Source organism: Sminthopsis crassicaudata, chromosome 3 (assembly GCF_048593235.1).
Source record: "Sminthopsis crassicaudata isolate SCR6 chromosome 3, ASM4859323v1, whole genome shotgun sequence".
Classification (NCBI taxonomy): domain Eukaryota; kingdom Metazoa; phylum Chordata; class Mammalia; order Dasyuromorphia; family Dasyuridae; genus Sminthopsis; species Sminthopsis crassicaudata.
Window position 1 is genome coordinate 57,259,390 of NC_133619.1, and position 20,196 is coordinate 57,279,585.

At 33.6% G+C, this 20,196-nt stretch overlaps 1 protein-coding gene across 1 annotated transcript in view; it reads left to right on the plus strand.

Annotated features, from left to right (window-relative positions):
- Positions 1-20,196, plus strand: part of CUL3 (cullin 3) — a 108,663-nt gene that overhangs the window by 20,329 nt on the left and 68,138 nt on the right. Inside the window, exon 2 of the mRNA XM_074298586.1 lies at positions 13,799-13,996. Coding sequence (XP_074154687.1) covers positions 13,799-13,996 — 198 coding nt within the window. The remainder of the gene's footprint in view (positions 1-13,798; positions 13,997-20,196) is intronic.

Genomic DNA, 20,196 nt, shown 5'->3' on the forward strand with positions numbered 1-20,196 from the left:
CCATTTGTTAGAAGGAATAGGAGAGATCCCAAGTGAAGATTGAATTCTCTGAGGATGGCAAAGGGATGGATTCAAGAGGAAAATGATGAAATAGATAATAGTTATTAAGGAAATTAGGGTGGGTGACATAGAGATCTGTAGGTGATGGTAATATAAATAGAATATTAAATCGAATTTAATAGAATAAAGAAGAAAAAAGTTATTGAGGTATGGTGGGGCAAGAAAGGTTTGGAAGATAAAATTCAGAATAAAGGTTACTAATGTTACCTGTGACTATGGGACAGTAGACGAGTGACCACCATGGATTGTGATCAGTGTGATTTTTTTTTTTTTTTGCCCCCAGGGGAAAACTAGGCTTATAAAAAGGACAAAATAGATTGAAAGGAGTTTGGAGAATAGAATTAATGGAGTGTAAGTTTTGGGAGAGTTAGAGGCTAGTCCCCCAAAGATAAAGTAGTCAGAGAATATCAGCAAGCAATATTCACTGAATCACTCATTTAGTGAAGTGTTCTAAATCACTCAAACAATTATGTAAATTAAAACTCAAATGATTAAAACCAAAATGATAAATGATAGAAGGGCTGAGGGTCAGCTATTTTAAAACACTATTGGTATTGATCCAGCTATTTTTAAAAACATTTTGGAATTAGGGTTAGAATACTAACTAAACTTCATACTCTTTAACTTATTAATATCACTACACTATGTATACCCTAAGGAAGTCAGAGATGGGAAAAGTCCTGTATATACAATATTTATAACAACACTTCATAGTAGTAAAACTAGAAAGAAAATGAATGCCTGTTATTTGGAGAAATGGCTTGGATACAGTGTGAATTTAAGGGAACATTATGACATGATAGAAAATAATGAAAGTGAAGAATACAAAGAAATTTGAAACTTGTTTGAACTGCTGAAAGAATGAAATAAACAGAAACAACAGTTTATAGATGACCACAGTTATGTAAAAATCTTTAAAATACAATTTCTTTTTAATTCAATGACTAGTCTTCAAATTATGAAGCAAAGCCCCCTCCCTTTTTTTTTTCTTGTATGAAGTGGTAGGCTGCAAGTGGAAAATGAGGGTACTGTTGGCTGATAGTACTTATGTACTTGTTTTTTTTTTTTTTTTTTTTTTTTTTTTTTTTTAAATATCTTAATTGTTATACTTTGTCCCTAGGGAGGATATGGTTTGAGCTCCTAGGAATCATCAGTAAAGTGTACTTTATTAAGATAAACTTTTTTCAGCAACATTGAAATTGGTTTTTTGATTTCTTTTTTAAGATAAAGCATGCATTTTGCATCTAAGGCAAAGAAATTGAGGATTGGGAAACCAAATCTATGGGAAAGAAATATAGAAAGTATTGAGAGTAAGAAGAGAAAAACAGCCTAAGTCAATGAAAAGAGCAGTGGATTTTAAGGAAGAGCTGGATTTGAATCTCGTCTTTGATACATAGTTTTGTTACTTTAGTTGTGTTACTTAATTTCTTGGTCTCAATTTCTTTTCATTTATCTTAATCTCCAAAATTGTTCTTCCTATTTCATATGGTTGTATGGAAAGGATTTTTTTGTAAAATGTAAAACACTATAAAAATGTACATTTTTGTTGTTCCTAGAAACTTAGTTTGAAATTCTAGATAGAATTTAGAATGCTGATTTTTCAGAGTTTGATCATTTCTGATAAAGTGACCTCTAAAATAAGATAACTGTCAAAAAAAAAACTAATGATTTAGTCATATAAATGTCTTGTCACTTCCATTCAATTGTTATTAGATTTTTGGACAGCAAAAATACATATATTCTAGTTTTTCCTGATTACATATAGCATTGTTTAACTTCAAAATATTCATTATAATTTTTTTTAAATTGGCGTTTATACAATCAAGAATTATCTGTTAAAAGAGTACTGTGAGAACAGCTAGTGCAACTTCATACTTGAACAAGGATATTCTTTATATCATAAAAAATGATCTTTTTATCTAGCTTTTTTGCTTGACAACTTCCCATTCAAGGGAAGTTACTATTTCTTACTCCTTAAATTGGACATCCCAATTTGGATAGCTCTAATTCATGTCTTAAATTTGACTCTTTGAAACTTTTGCTTATCTCTCATTCCTTATTCTACCTCTGTGGTTCTGCAAAATGTTTAAGTGCTAGCCCTTCATATATTTGAAGATTCCTTCAAGTCTTTTTCTCTCAACTAAACATCTTTTAACTGATTTTCATATGGCATAAGTTCTATTTGCTTTCCAGAATCCCCTTTCTTGCTTAATAATATTCCTAAAATGAAAAAAAAAATAACAGAATATAGTGCTGGAACTGTGGTCTGATCAGGGCAGATTACAGCAGAATTCTAGGTCTCTAATTTTTGACACCATAGCCCGTTAAGAATTCTAAGAATGCACTAATTAGTTATCTTGGCTTCCATATCACATCTTTTACTAATATTGAGCTTGCATTTCACTAGAATTCCTAGGTTGGTTGGTTATTTTGTTTATTTAAGTGAAATAATGTCTAATCGTGCCTCTCTCATTGTCTGTGTGTGAAGTAGTTTCCTTATTAAATTTATCTATTCATTTTAGTTCTATTCAGTTTTCTGAATTACCTATGGACATATTTTTATTTTTTGAATCGTGTCATCTGTTATATTAAGTATCCCTTACAGCTTTGTACTATCTAGAAAAGCATGTCATCTGTGCTTTTATCAGAGTTGTTGTTAAACAGGACAGGGCCAATCATAAATACTTCTGACACTTCACCTCCTTTAATGATAACAGTGAATCATTGAAGATTAATCTCTTAATTTTGCCAGATTACAAATTTGAATCTCCCTTAGTTTTCTTGCTTACATCATTTACCTTTTCCACAAGATTATATTGAGAAATGTTCAGATGACTTGATGTAATTTAGGTAAAAAATATCAGCATCATTCCTCTGGTGTACCAATCTGGCAATGATATCAGAATTGTAAATGAATCCATCATTTTTCTACTTGACAAAAGGAATATATTTCTTGGGACTTAGATTGGTCAGAACAATTAATTGGAGTTAGACTACTTCAGGGAGTTGTTTTTAATTACATTAACCTAATCACCAGGGTTCTCCTGGTTCTGCTAATCTTGTTGTATTCATTTTATGTCTTCACTTAGTAAATATACTATCATTTGTTCATTCATTGCTACCATAAATGTTCTCATGAATATTTGGGTTCTGTAATTTTTCACAGATCACTGACTTTTTTTTTGCTCTCAGTGATCATGTGAATGACCAGTTATTCTAGTACCAGATATATAGTTCATCTGAGCTAAGGAACTTGAACTTAATAGTATGTAGATGCTCTTACAATCTCATTAATTTTATATTGATTTGTTAGGTATATTTTTTCTGTTCTTAACCAGTCCAGATCTCGTTGGCAAAAAAAAAAAAAAAAAGAAAGAAAGAAAAAGAAACAAAGTAGGAATTGAATAAGACTGCCTTCTCTCTGTTGTCAGAGCAATCATCTAAGCCTATCTTTTTTTCCTTTAATATAGTTACATATAGTTAACTTATTACCACTCCTCTCGCTTTTGTTACTTACTGCTTTTCTTACCATTCTCAGCTCATTATAATCCAATAAGCTGCTTGAAGTCAGCCTATTTATTTTTTTTGGATCCTCAGTGGTTTGTAATAGTAGGTACTTAAAATGCTTCTTGATTAATTTGGTCCTTAAACTTATCATGCAATTTTTAAAAAATTGATTAAGTACTTGCTTACTTAATTTGTAATGTCTTTAAATCATAACTCCATTGACAATGGAGTTGATATGTTAATGATAATTGATAGGAAATGAAAAAATAAAATCTTTATGCAACTATGCTTTGTTTTTTCAGAAAACTTTATAACATCAGAATTCTTTTTGCTTTTTTTTTTTTTTTTCAGAATTTTTTCGAGAGTTTCTCATTATTCCAAGGTTAAATCTCACCTATAGAAAATTGTCTTGACTTTCTGAACTTTAAAATCTGTTATTCTTGATCTAGTGTTGTCACATTTTTTCCCCTGCTTTTTCAGCACTTATTTTTCAGTTGGAGTGTTCACTTTCTCCCAAAGTTGCTATCATTTCCCACCCATAAGAATCTTCTGACTCCAGTCCATCCTGCATCCATTTGTTAAAATGATTTTCTAAAGTGAAGGTCTGACCATGCTGCTCTCCTGTACTCCTCAGTAGATTCCAGTGGATTCCCATTATCCCCAGAATTGAAATCTTCCTTTTGGCTTTCAGAGCTCCTCACCACTTATCCTTCCCCCCTCATGTCTGCCTCCTGATTACAAGTCTCAGGTGGCAGAGATCTTTCCTGATTCCTCCTTGTTTTCCTGCCTTCCCTCAGTTGATGACCTTCAGTCCTTTCAGTACGTGACTTTTTGCCTGTTGTCTTCCCCTTTAGATCAGGAACTCCTTGAGAGCAACCTCTGTGTTCTGCCATCATTTGTATCCTTAATGCTTGATATCACCTGGCACATAGTAGGTACTTAATAAATGTGTGTTGACTGACTAGATCCTACGGACAATGGGGAATCAGTGAACCAATTGAATGAAGAAAGAGAATTTATGTGGGTAGCTTAGAAGATATGGATTGGAGAAGGACGAGACTTGAGTCAGGCCAGTTAATGGGCTGTGGCATTAATTAAAAAGTTTTTTAAGCTTTTTCTTTTGTTGTTTTTTTTTTTAATAGCTTTCTTATATATAAAAACATGCATGGGTAATTTTTCAGCACTGGCTCTTGAAAAAACTTCTGTTTCAACTTTTCTCCTCTTCCCTCTACCCCCTCCCCTAGATGGCAGGTAGTCCCATACATGTTAAATATGTTAAAGTATATGTTAAATCCAATATTTGTATACATATTTATATACTTACTTGTTGCACAACAAAGATTAGATTTAGAAAGAAGGTAAAAATACCCTGAGAAGAAAAAACAAAAATACAATCAAAGTATAACAGAAAGAGTGGAAATGTTATGTTGTGGTCATACTCATTTCCCAATGTTCTTTCTCTGGGTGTAACTGGTTCTGTTCATTATAGATCAATTGGAACTGATTTGGATCCTCTCTTTGTTGAAAAGAGCCATCCATCAGAATTGATCGTCATGGAATATTATTGAAGTGTATAATGATCTCCTGGTTCTGCTTATTTCACTCAGCATCAATTCATGTAGGTCTCTCCAGGCTTCTCTGTATTCATCCCGCTGGTCAATTTCTTATAGAACAAGAATATTCCATAACATTCATATACCACAATTTATTCAGCCATTCTCCAATGGTGAGCATTCCTTTAAGCTTTTTATTTTCAAAACATATGCATGGCTAATTTTTAAACATTGATCCTTACAAAATCTTGCATTCCAAATTTTCTCCTCCTTCTCCCCACCCCCTCCTCTAGATGGCAAGCAAGCCAATATATGTTAAACATGGCAAAATATATGTTAAATCCAATGTGTTTAAGCATATTTATACAATTCTCTTAACTGCACAAGAAAAATCAGATCAAAAAGGAAAGTAAATGAGTAAGAAAACAAAAATCAAGCAAACAACAATAAAAAGAGTGAAAAGAGTGAGAATGTTATGTTGTGATCCACATTTAGTTCTGTAGAATTAATTTAGGTAGAAATCATGAAATCCTGCATTTAGGTGGTGGTGTGTATGAGAGAAGGTTGGATGATGAAATGTTATGAAGGTAAAATGGCAGGATTTTGCATCTGATTATATGTGTGGTATGAAGAAGGGAGAAGGATGCTGAGGGTACCAACCTGGGAACCTGCAAGAAGAGTGGTGCCCACAGAAATCAGGTTTGAAATAGGGAGGGAAGAGGGGTTATTTGGTAAAAAAAGATGAGTTTTGTATTAGACATTTTAAAGAGGCACAGTTGGTGATTCAGTACTGAAGCTCAGAGAAGATATAGTGTCTCCCTCCCTCCCCCACTCCCTTTTCCTCTTTTTCTGCTTCTCCTTCTCTCCCCTCTCCCACAAGTGTATAGATATATAATCACATTTCTGAAGGTTACAAATAAGTATGTATTTGTAAACCATCAACAGATATGTGATAATTAAACCCATGAGAACTCATGAGGTCACAGAGTTTATAGAGAAAAAAAGAGGACCAAAAACAGAGTCATCAGGAATATCCCCCCTTAGGGGGTATGATTTGGATGATTAACTAGCAAAGGAGTTGTCAGATGGGTAGGAGGAGAATCAGGAAAGATTAGTGTCAGAAAAGCAAAGGAGAGAAAGTTAAGTTTTTTTGATAGTGTTAAATGAATAGAGAGATCAAGTAGGGTGAGAATTGAGAAAAGATTATTAGATTTGACAGTTGAGATCATTGGTAACTTTGAAGAGATCATTTTCAGTTGACTGGTTTGAAGGGATTGCAAAGTTTCCCAGTAGAATTTTCTATTTTCTCAACCTTTTGAAAGATGAAACTACCATGAGTAAAGTCAGGAAATGGTTACGTGTTCTGTTTGGAGTAGTAAGTTTCAGCAGATGAAGTCCTCATCCCTTCTATATGTATATTGTGTTATATGTTTAAAATTCATCCATTTCCACATTCTGTCTTTTGAACTATATTGTAATCATATCATCTTTCCTCTCCCTGTAACATTTTTGTCAGAACTAACCAACATATTAACTGATTGAGCATATGCAGTGTCCCACTCGATTTCCATACTTCAAAAGAAAAGAAGGTGTGTCTTATCATCTCTTCTTGAAGTTAGGATTGTTCTGATTCTTTTGAATAAAATATAACCCCTTTGAGTTATATTTTAGTTATGAGTTCATCCCATTCTCTTTTACTTTATGCTCTTTATGTCCTAAGCCAGGTTATGAAAATCATCTAGGAGCTTTTCTTTTATACTGGAGAAAACAATGGAAACAAAATTAGGAGGGATTTCAAGGTACTTGTAACATAGAAGAAGGGGTTGGGAGGTAATACAACCTTGCTACGGTGGCAACCATTTATGCCCAATTGGAATATTTAGTACTTGGTATAGCTAATTGAAAGTTAACAATTGTATTGTAAATAGCTTTCATGTAATTGGAGTGACTACTTAAATAACCTATAAAGATCATTTAGGATTGGTTCTACTGTTATATTCCTAGTAAATTGTTTCGGAGTAGCTCAAGTTTGTTATCTTGACATTACATTTCTTGAGATTTTCATAATCCTTATGCCATTTTTACCGTGAACTTGTTTTAAAGGCATTTAGATTTTTTCCCTTTGATTTTAAGCTATTTCATGGAAAGTAAAATTTTTTTTAATATACTCCAACAACCTCATTTTTTTTTTTTTTGGTGCATATTGTACTCAAAATTTTGAAAGTGATGATGAAATTAATTTCATATTTTTTGTTTTAATGGTAGGAAATTAGATCATTTTATATTTTTAAAGTCAATTTTGATGGATTAGCTTGATGGCAGCCCTGTTTGAGATATTTCTGCCAAAAAAGGGGACATGAGATGATCAGAAAAAGTAAAAAAGGACAACTTGACTATGTAAGATTGGTTTTGCACAAACATAATCAATGCTCTTAGAATTAGATGTTAAGTCTACTGGGGAAAACATTTTTGATAGCATGATTACCTTATAAAAGGACTAGTATCCAAAATTTGTAAGGAATTGATGCAAATATATAGAAACAAGAATTATTTCTCAGTAGATAAATGGTCAGAGGATTTAAACAGTTCTCAAAAGAAAAATAGGCTAGTAACTATGTGGGAAAAATACTTAGCATAAACAAATAATACATATACAAATTAAGTAACTGAAATATACTTCATATTTATCAGATTGGCAAAGATGACAAAAAAAGAAAATGGTAATTGTTGAAAGTCCTGAGAGGACAGGCTTCGCAATTTAATGAACTGTTGACGGCACTGAAATTCATTTGAACCCCCCCAAAAAATCACTAACCCATCTATAATACCTTTGAAACATTGTTACTACTTCCTAGTCTTTTGCCCCATAAAACATCAAAGATAGAGGATAGGATGTCATATGCACATAATATTTATAGCAGTATGCTGCTATTATTATAGCAAAAAATTGGATGTCTCCATGTAGCTAAACAAATTATATGAATGTAATGAAGTAAGAAATAATCTTGAATTTAGCAAGATTTGTGTGAACTGATAACTAATGAAGTGAGAAGAACCAGAGAACAATTTATGCAATGATCATAAGTGTTATGAAATTGGGGGAGGAGATGGTAAGGGAAAAATTTTTTAAAGATTAAAGAGTTCTGATTAATACTTTGTTCTACCGGAGCTTCAAATGATGGATGATGGAACATTCATTGAACAACTTTTAAGACCAAGACCATATATTTTTAAAAAAAATTTTATATACAAAGCATATGCACAGGTAATTTTTCAACATTGACCCTTGCAAAAAACTTGTTTAAGTTTTTCACCTCCTCCCCTAGATGGCAGGTAGTCTCATTCATTTTAATATGTTAAAGTGTATGTTAAATACAATGTATACATATTTGTACAGTTATCTTGTTGCACTAGAAAGAGGGTAAAAATAACCTGAGAAGAGAAAACAAATGCAGGCAATAACAGAAAGAGTGGAAACAGTGTTTTTATATGGGTGTAGTTGGTTCTGTTCATTAAAAATCAATTGGAACTGATTTGGATCCTCTCATTGTTGAAGAGAGCCACATCCATCAGAATTGATCATCATACAGTATTGTTGTTGAAGTGTAAAATGATCTGCTTATTCTGCTCATTTCACTCAGCATCAGTTCGTGTATAAGACCATATATTTTTAGACATGACTGATTTGTGAATTCATTTTACTTGACTAATTTTGTTACAATGTAGGTATTTTGTTTTTTGAGGGAATAGTTGGGTGACTGGAGTGATATAGATGTAAGTGAAATATTTGAAAATATATGAAAGAGAGCAGAAGGAAGTTCAGAAGGGGAAAGGAAAGCTGTATAGTGTTAGTACTGCTGTGTTAAATTTAATCTATATTTTAAAAAACAAGAGATATAATAGGAATTATTAGCTTCATGAACAGCCTTCTTTTGTTCTTGTTTGTATATATTTTTGTTCGATGTCTCCCAAGTTCATAATTTCTAAAAAGACGGTATTCTGATCAGTCAGAAGAATCTTTATTTGAGCTCTGAGTCGTTCTACTTTTATTAATTGGCATTGAGCTAATCAGTTCTTCAGGGTATTATTTGAAGCTATTTAACAAGGTTGCTATGGAGAAAACTTGTCAAAGAGGTTTTTATTAATATGTAGATTTTTATATCACCTATATTTCCCTTTGCATTTCTCCAGGAAAACAAATTATATTATTTATTTTAAGCAAGAAGGAAGAAAAAAAACTCAACAAAAGTAATAGACACATTTTTAAAATTTAACACATATAGTGTACTACAGCTCTGGGACTCCTATTCCCAGAAAGAAGTATCTTCTCAAGTTTTTCATTTATCATTTTGCAATAATTTTCATTTTATTATGTGATGATTCTTTTACTTGTGTGTGTGCATTTATTTGTATGTATATACAGCTGTACATACATATAGATATAATTTTCTAGGGTCCTGCTTCCCTTCTTTTGCAATATTCATTCAAGGCTTTCTAGTCATCTTGTTCTTTGTTTCTTTATGGCTCAGTAGTAGTCATTGCATTTATGTGCCATAATTTTTCTAGCCAGCTCCTTAATCAATGGGCTTCTACTTGATTTGCAGTTCATAGCTACCACAAAAACGCTACCATAAGTATTTTGGCATATTTTTTGAGGGGGAGAGGTAATGATGGCATTACTAACCTTCTTTTACCTAGTAGCGGTCAGAGGTCATGGACATTTGAATCATTTTATTTGCATAATTTTATATAATAGCTAATAACTTACATGGTAAACCTTAAGGCAGAGTTCTCAAACTACTGCCTTCCAGTCAGATGCGGCCTGCTGAGGACATTTATCAGGTTATGGCAAATGGGCCGAAGGGAGGAGACAGTGTGAGCTTTTGTTTTTACTATAGTCTGGCCCTCCAACAGTCTGGGGGACAGTGAACTGGTCCCCGATTTAAAAAGTTTGAGGACCACTGCAAGGTGTAGTGTCTGTTAAAGTTATAGAAGAACAAGCAATAGATATGAAGGTTCAGTTACAATTTAAATGATTTCCTGAATAATACTTGATATTTGAGCTGTTTTTAGGCATTAATAGGGACTTTTTTTGGGAGGGGGGGGGTAACTAATAGAAAGCAATAGGTTAAGTAGATGTCTGTCTATTGGGGCATAATTAAAGGAATTTATGACACATAAAAATATTATTCTTGACAAATAAAGAATTCAGAAAAACTGAGAAGACAAGTGTTTTTTTTTTTTTAATAATATTATTTTTCCAAATACATGCAAGGATGATTTTCAACATTAATCTTTGCAAGACTTTGTGTTCCAAATTTTTCTTCCTCTCTTACTCCCCAACCCCTCAAGATAGCAAGCAATCTGATATAGGTTAAACATATGCAATTTTTCTAAACATAATTGAGGAGACAAGGCTTTTTTTGTTTTTTTGTTTTTTTCTTAAAGCTTAATTTCAAAACACGGATAGATAATTTTCAGCATTTACCCTTCTAAAAACTTGTGTTCCAAATTTTTTTTCTCCTTCCCTTCCCCTATCCCCTTACCTAAACAGCGAGTAATCCAGTTATGTTAAATACATGCAGTTCTTCTATACATATTTACACCATTATGCTGCATAAGAAAAATCAGATCAAAGAGGGAAAAAATGAGAACGAAAACAAAAAGCAAATAACAAAAAAAGTGAAAATGCTATGTTGTGATCTTTATTCATTCCCCACCCACAGTCTCTTCATCAGACAGTCAGTGGAACTGGTCTGAATCATTTCATTGTTGAAAAAAGCCAAGTCCATCAGAATTGATCATCCTATAATCTTGCTGTTGCTGTGTACATTGTTTGAGGAGACAAATATTTGAGCATATCGTACATATTGTACTGTAATAACACATGGAAATGTTAAAAAGCAGGTGATCTCAGATTAAAGGCAGTTGACAACTATTGGTTCCACAGAAACTGACATTGAAGCTCTGTCAAATGCAGTCACTGTGTCAGTTGGTTTTGCTTATGTTTTCTTTGAGACAGAAGGGTACAATTAAAGGGAAAGTTGCTTTTGGAAAATGACTTTAATGTAAAAAATACAAGACAACAATAAAGCTTGTTTTAAATGAAGAAAGCAGAATGTATATTAATATAAAAATAAGATTGTTGAGACTTCTTTACACAGCAGATAAACTATCTTTGAAAGGCTTTTTTGTTTTATTTTTTGAGGGGCAAGCATAGTGATATTCAGGAATCAGTGGTTGAGACAAGTGACATTCTTCAGAGTTGTATTTCATAAAAAGTAGAGAAAGTGTGAGAATGTGTGTGTATGTCTGTGTATATACGTATAAATGTTTAATATTTGGGAATCATTTCCATAGGGGTGATAATTGAAAGCATATGAGTAGATGAGATCACCATAGAAAGACAGCCAAGAACAGCCTTTGGGAGACACCCATGATTAAAGAAGATGAGATATCAGCAAAAGATGCCCTTTTTAAGGCATTTGTAGATATGTTTCTTTGTGTGAGTAGATTCTTTTCAGATTTACTTGATTAAAATTGTTATGGTCAAGGTAAAATTGAAGGTTAACATGGTGGAGACAAGTTGTTGGCACAGTGGATAGAGCACTGGTCTTGAAATCAGAAGGACCTGAATTCAACTACTGCCCCTGAACTAGTTGTGTGATCCTGAGCAAATTTCATTTATCCTGTTTGATTCACTTTCCTCATCTGTAAAGTAGAGATAATAACTGTACTTACTTCTCCTAGGCTGTTGGGAGGATTAAATGGAATGATAATTGTTAAGTGCTTTAGCTGTGATAGCTAAATGATTAGCTGTCATCATTATTATTAGGTTATGAAGATCCGTGTATGTCAAGTAATCAATCAATAAATATTTATTAAATGCTTTCTAAAAGAATATTTTGCATTTGATCCTGGAGGCAAAAAGGAGCTACAGAGTTAGGGGATGGGGTGAGACATGATCAGAAATATGCTTTAGGAAAATCACTTAAATGGATGAACGGAGAATGGATAGAAATAGGGAGACTTGAAGCAGGAAGACCCACTGGGATTGCAGTAAATCAGATGTGAGATGATGACTAATGGGGGCAGTATGAGGAGGAAAGGGGACTTATTTGAGAGATGTTGCAAAGGTGAAGTCAACAGATATTGATAATGTAATTATGTCAAGTTTCTGATTCTCGATTTAAATGAGTTATGAAAATCTATAAAATTTTCTTTTTCCTTTTGAATTTTTAGAGAATTAAATTTAAATAAACTTGAGAGGAGTGTTATAAAAGTGTTCTTTATCCCTTGGTTGTTATTCTTATATGTATAATTTATTTTTCAATGTTAAAGAGCCTTCTTAAGTTTAACGAAATCAAAGTCTAATACTGGAAAGACTGTTGAATAATATGGTGAATTCATTGAATTATAGTACTCAGCTTGGCCAAGCAATGCAATGCATATTGGTTGGCTTGGAATTCTTCCCGAATCCAGGCAGGTTCTCTTCACTAAGCCATCTAACTATCACAAGGTAGTATCCTCCTACTTTTCTCTCAGCCACAAACTCATCAGTTCAGTGACTCTGTCTTTTTGGCTGTTCCACAAACTAAAGACTCCATCTACTGGCTCTAGGCATTTTTTCTGTCTCCCATTCCTGGAATACTACCTGACTTCCTTTAAATCCTCTCATGAATCATCCAATTCTTGATTTGGACAAAATGAAGCCTTCCCTCTCTCTGTTATTTCCTATTTATCCTGGATATAGCTGTGTGTGTGTGTGTGTGTGTGTGTGTGTGTGTGTGTGTGTGTGTGTGTGTGTGTGTGTGTGTGTGTGTGCGCGCGTGCGCGCTCACGTGGGCATGTGCTCCCGTGGTGTGTGCATGCATGTTGTGCGTACTACCCCATTAGAGTGAAAGCTCCTTAAAGGCAAGAAATGTCTTGGCTCTTTTTATATCCTTAGCTCTTAGTAAGGTGCCTAGCACAACAATTGTTCATTCTTCATTTTTTGAAGAGGATCAGTGACATCACAAGGTGATATTTTGATTTGCATGTGAATTGGATTTAAGTGAGCAGAGTTGCCACAGTCTTTAGCATCTCTCTTTCTCTTCCTGAGTCATCAAAACCCAGTAGTGACAGAGAAGTCTGGACAATTGGTGGAAGGTCCAGGATGCAGTGGATGACCTTGGTATCTTCCATATATGACAACTCTAAGCACTCCATAGCACCTCTGTCAGCTGACTTCATTTCCATTAGAACAAATGGGCTTATCAGCCCATTTTGCTCAGGGATGCTTTCACATGCTTGGTGTTGGTATCACCTAACTCTCACTAATGGCTTTAAAGCCCATCAGTTATTCTTAACCTGATTAAGCCCATCTGCCGAAACAATTTACGGAGGTATGACTAGTGTACTACAGCTTCTTGGAGCCACAGGTGAGAGTGGGTGAGGTGGGCACCAAACATGGATGAGCAGTGCTCAAAAGAACTCAGCAAGTCCTCACACCAGAGTTTCTAATCCTCCCTGGATATTCTGTATACCTCTGGGATGTAGTAGATACTTAATGATTGAATTATTCCTGACTAGTCATTTTTAGCTAATTTTATTTTGTAAAAAATGATTTCACAATACTGTGACTATGATTCAAATAAACTAATTCCTTTTCTTTATATCTTTTTTCTTGGCTATTACAGATGACCATGGATGAAAAATATGTAAACAGCATTTGGGATCTTCTGAAAAATGCAATCCAAGAGATCCAGCGTAAGAATAACAGTGGTCTTAGTTTTGAGGAGCTGTATAGAAATGCATATACTATGGTTTTGCATAAACATGGAGAAAAGCTCTACACTGGACTAAGGGAAGTTGTTACTGAGCACCTCATAAATAAGGTATCTATAACTTTTAAAGACTTGATTTTTTTTTTTAACATTAAAGCTTTTCATTTTTCAAAACATATTCATGGAAAATTCTTTAACATTAGTCCTTGCAAAACCCTGTTTCAATTCCCCCCCTTCCCCTATGCCCTCCCCAGATGTCAAGTAGTCCAATATATGTTAAGCATGGTAGAAATATATGTTAAATCCAATATATGTATACATATTTAACAATTATTCTGCTGCACAAGAAAAAAAAGAAAAGCAAAATAGAATGCAAGCAGATAACAACAATAAGAGGCAAACTGTTTTCCTCCTTTAGAAATTTGTTTTCATTGTATACTGACAATCTGGAAAATTTTTCTTTGATTTGAAACTTCATTAATTTAGTGCCTACTTATTTGTAATTAGCAATCTTTTAGATGGGAGTTGTGATGATGCTGTTTGTATTTTCTTTGTAGAAGGAGTTTGCTAAGCAATTTAAAAGTATAAAGAAGACTAAAAAGGATTATGCTTACTTGAGAGAATAAAGTTTTCAAGTACCTTAGAAGTGATTGTTTACTAAACTGGCTGTCTGGCTGTCTGATACTTCTAGACTAGAGCATTAAAAGGTTAAGTGATGTCTTACCCAAGTTCACAGAGTTATGTTATATGTGCCCATGAATTTCTGGCTAAGTGCTATGGTTTAGGATTAACTCCCCCCCCAAAAAAAAAAAAAAAAAAAAAAAAAAGAATGATTTTATGTTGTAATTGAGGACTAAGATGTGTGTTCCAATAAATAAGTGCAATGTAGTTTGAGAGAAAAAGTAATAGTAGCTAACTGGTAAGGTGCCATTAGAGAGATCTTCCAAGAGGAGCTTTATAACACCTGAACTGTGAGTCTTAAAAGGAAGAGAAGGATTTATGCTTGGCACACAAAGCAAAGAACATCAATAGATAAATTAGAAAACAGCCATCATTTATTTATTTATTTTGAAAGCATAGCCCTACACTGTAATATTTAGGGATTGAATTGGACATTTTCTGAAGACCTGTTTTCTAGTATAGGAGACCCTATTCTGCACACTGGATGTGGTGTAAAAATTACCAAGAAATGTAAAGAAGTACTGTGGCCTCAGAGAAGGGCAGTAGCGTAGACTTTGGTTTAACTTCTGCATCCAATACTTAGCTTCTCTGTGTCTTAGGATCTTCGTTTATAAAATGGGCCCATCATTTTCATTACCAACCTTGAAGGATTCTTGTAAGGAAAGTGCTTTATAAACCCTTACAAATTATATGTATATTTATTGTCATTGTTATGAATGACTTTTATCTTTTTGATTTGGAGAAGTAAAGCAACGTGATTTCTGAACCCAAATTTAGAAAAAGAGACCACAATGTAATTTTAACTTTTCCTTGGAAATTGATTGTCAGCCATTCCAGGTTACATGGAGACATTTCAGTGCAGTCTCTGATAGTCCTGGAATTTATAGGTTCTTCATGATATGATTTTTAGAATTTGGGCAACATGGAGAAGAGCATCCTTTAAGGACCTTATACTAGATAAAAACCAAGTTTGCATTTCTGATTCACTACTTGCTAGGGAATTTGCTGGTATTGATTTGAGGAGCCTCAGTGCTTGAGAGAATTGGGCTAATGTCTCTGCAGTTATTTTCCTATAATTGGACATTGATAGAAATGACTCTCAGGTCAATAACTTTCATAATTCAGCTATAAAATGCACGGCATTGTCAGGGATATAAAGTAATATAAGAGTCTAACCCTGCTTTCTAGAACAAAGCTTCTTAAATATAGTTCATGACAGTTGTGGGAGTTGCAAAAAAAACCCTGGTCAATACGAAAAGCAACCAAAAATTAATTGAAAATCAAACACATAATGAATCTAGGTGACAGTGCTTGCCTTTGTGGCATTGTGTAATTTCAGTGTAGCCTTGGCTCTGAATACACAACATGATCACTTTACATTGTGCATCCATGAACACTCCCAGAAATATCTTGGCTCAGATTTAGGTTGCATGATAATTTCTTGGGTGAAAAGGGATTGTCAGTGGAAAAAGTTTAAGAAGCTATTTTAGAGCATCCTGAAATATAAATATTAATGATAACTAGCATTTATATCCTTTGAACCTCACTGACCCTGTGAGATGGATGCTGTTATAATTGCTATTTTATAGATGAGAAAACTGAGACTGAGAGGTTGACTTGAGTAGGCTTATATAATGCCAGCACAGATTTGAACTCTGGCCTTTTGATTTTAAGTCTAGCTTTCTATCTACTCTGCCAACTAAGCACATTAAATGTTAAGTAATAATTCCAGGCAATATTTAGAGTACTAAATGGGCAGTACAAATGGTTCTATAGTAATCCTTAGAAAGAAAGAGATTGATAGGAAGTAAACTATGTCTCATATTTTGTCGTTTAGTTGTGTCCAACTCTTTGTAACCTCATTTGGGGTTTTATTAACCAAGATACTGGAGTGGCTTGCCATTGCCTTCTCTGGCTCATTTTACAGATGAGGGAACTGAAGCTGACACATGTAAGTGGCTTGCCCAGGGTCTCACAGCCCTTAAGTATATGAGGCCAGATTGAAATTCCTGAAGAGGAGTCTGCCCAGCTCAGGCCTGTCCCTGTTCTGTTCACCATGCCATTTACCACCAATGGCTCCCTTCTCCATTCCTTTATTCCCTCATCTCCTTCCTCAAACTGTACCAGCTTCCCTAGTTACCTTTAAGACTCAGCAGAAATCCCATCTATTCTTATCTCATTCTTCTGATTTTCTACCCTTTATTCAGATTTTCACTTGAAAATAGCCCTGGTGAAGTCAAAATATATGCAAAGATAGTTTTCAGCATTCATCTTCGTAAAACCCTGTGTTCTCCCTTCTTTCCTTTTACCCACTCCTCTAGACAGCAAATAATCCAATATATGTCAAACATGTACAGTTTTTCTACATATTTCCACACTTGTCATACTGCACAAGAAAAATCAGATCAGAAAGGAAACTAAGCAAATGAAAAAGGTGATAATAATTTGTTGTGATTCACATTAAGTCTTCACAGTCCTCTATCTGGATGCAGATGGTTCTCTCCATTGGAGTTTGCTTGAGTCACCTCATTGTTGAAAAGAGCCTTGTCTATCACAATTGACTCCCTGTGAACTGATTGGGAACAGCAGTTCATCTGATCTTTGTTGGTGGTCTGATTTCACTGTGTGTTTAATGATTGAGTTTGACAGGTTATTTTGAGGTCTGTATATATAATATGGAAATTTGTTATATGTTAATCATTTAAAGAATATTAAATTTCTGGCACATAATTCTAGTAACCACATCATAGTTTTCAAGGTACTTAGCAGGTGCCAAATTTTTGAACACTATGGTTCAAGTTTAACCCTCTGACACCTACTAGTTGTATTATCCTAGGAAAGCCACTTAACCTTAACCTCTTAGTACTTCAGGAATGCTATAATGTGGTAAGTTGTAGAGAAATGGTCAACATATATTGGTAGCTTTAGTTTTCTCACTTTTGAATTCCATATATCAATGATTTCATGCAGTTTTTATCATTTCTGATGTTATGTTGGGGATAATAGGGGATAGATTTCAAAGATTGGAGTTAGATTGTGGAAAATAGTGAATACCAATCTAAGGAGTATGAATTTCATCCTATTACAAATTCAGATTTTTAAATGAATTCAAAGACCCATTTTACTAATATAAATATTCACAGATAGAAACTACTAAGAAAACTAGAAAACAATCGAGCAAAGATTAGATATAAACCAACATCTTATGCTGTATACCTACACAAAGTTATTAAGGAAGAAAGAACTTCAACATTGTGGATTGGGGAAGAGTTCAGAAAACAAATAATTTTGTTTGCATAAAATTAAAAAAAAACAAACTTTTGAATAAGAGAAACCAGTGCAGCTAAAAACTAGAAGAGAGATGGGTATTGAGAGGAAAAAAATCTTTTCAGTAAGTTTCTCAAAAAGAAGTTCTATCTAAGAAATATGAGGAACTTATTCAAATTTATAAGAATAACATAAACATTTTTAATAAGTTGGTGGAGGACATGATCAGGCATTTCTCAGGGAAGAAATTCAGGGTCCCCTGAGCATGTGAAAAAATTTTCTAAATCATTAATAATTAAAGGAAGGAAAATTAAAGTATAAGATTCTACTTTATATGTTCAACTGACCTTGTTATAAAGAACTACAGGAAATGTTACAAATTTTGAATTATACTCAAATAATACTCAAAGTGACGCTAAACTACATATCTTTTCACTCACTAATCCCACTTAGTACTTACTGCATGTACCCCCAGCCAGATCAAAGGAGAAAAAAGGATCCATTGGAACAGTAATTTATAATAGCTATTTTTGTTGTAGCAAAGAACTAGAAACAAAAGAGATACTATCAGTTGGAAATGGCTAAACAAATTATAGCATATCAATTTATTAAAATATTACTGTGCCATAAGAAATGATGAAAGAAATGGTTTCAGAGAAACCTGGGAAGACTTAATTGAACAAAATGAAGTGATCAGAACTAGAATGGTGCATACACTAACATTTCATTTTTTTGAATGTTTCATTTTTTTCCCCAATTACATGTAAAAACAATTTGAAAAAATTTATTTTTCTACATTTTTTGAGTTCCAAATTTTCTCTTTCATTGAGACAGTAAACAATTTGACATAGTTATACATGTAACAACAGCATCTTAAAGAAAACAACTTTGAAAGATTAAGAACTCTGAACAATTCAATCATTTATAAAAAGGTCTTCCTTGTCCTAAGCTGATCATGGGACTGAAAGATGCAGAATGAAATAAACATTGTCAGACATAGTCAAAATTTGTTTTGCTTGATACTATTTTTTTTTTTTTTTTAAACGATTTTTGTTGTTGTTGTTTTTTTTGATGGGGATAAGTGAGCGAGAGGGAGAGGTTAAAGACAGGGTAGCACATTTCCTTCTCTAAAAGACATAAAGAAAAGAAAGTAATTGAGCTTAGACTAGAATGCCAGAAAAAAATGGAGATAAGTAGAGCAGCTTTTTGAAGACAATATGTCAAATTTTAGAAAAGTAAGTTTTACATATTTGGGACTTCTAATTTCATATATAGCCCTTTCTGTTCTATTATATATATGGAAATGCCCTCCTCTTATCTCATATCGAAGGTCAGAATTTTTTTAATGGTGCAGTTGCTGGCCATTGGAAGTTTTTTTGTTTTTGCTTTAACAAAAGATAATGATGGCAAAAAATATAGTATTCTAGAAATACACTACTGCTAGTTTAGTATAGCATAAGTTTAAATTGTGTAGAAAGTTGAGAGACTAGAGAGAGAACTTTTTTATCCTATTTTTTAAAAATTAATTTTATAATTATAACATTTTTTGACAATACATATGCATAGGTAATTTTTTACAACACTATCCCTTGTACTCCCTTCTGTTCCGAATTTTTCCCCTCCTTCCCTCCACCCCCTCCCCTAGATGGCAGGCATTCCCATACATATTAAATCCTATTTAAATCCTAAATTGTATCCTAGGTACAATATATATATATGCAGAACCAAATTTTGTTGTTGTTGTTGTTGCAAAGGAAGAATTGGATTTGGAAGGTAAAAATAACCTGGGGAGAAAAACAAAAAAATGGTAACAGTTTACACTTATTTCCCAGTGTTCCTTCTTTGGGTGTAGATGATTCTGTCCATCATTGATCAATTGGAATTAGATTAGCTCTTCTCTGTGTTGAAGATATCCATTTCCATCAGAAGACATCCTCATATAGTATCATTGTTGAATGATCTCCTAGTTCTGCTCATTTCACTCAGCATCAGTGGATGTAAGTCTCTCCAAGCCTCTCTGTATTCCTCCTGTTGGTCATTTCTTACAAAACAATAATATTCCATAACATTCATATACCATAATTTACCCAACCATTTTCCAATTGATGGGCATCCGTTCATTTTCCAGTTTCTAGCCACTACAAAAAGGGCTGCCACAAACATTTTGGCACATACAGATCCCTTTCCCTTCTTTAGTATTTCCTTGGAATATAAGCCCAGTAGTAGCACTGCTGGATCAAAGAGTATTCACAGTTTGATAACTTTTTGGGCATAATTCCAGATTGCTCTCCAGAATGGTTGGATTCTTTCACAACTCCACCAACAATGCATCAGTGTCCCAGTTTTCCCACATCCCCTCTAAC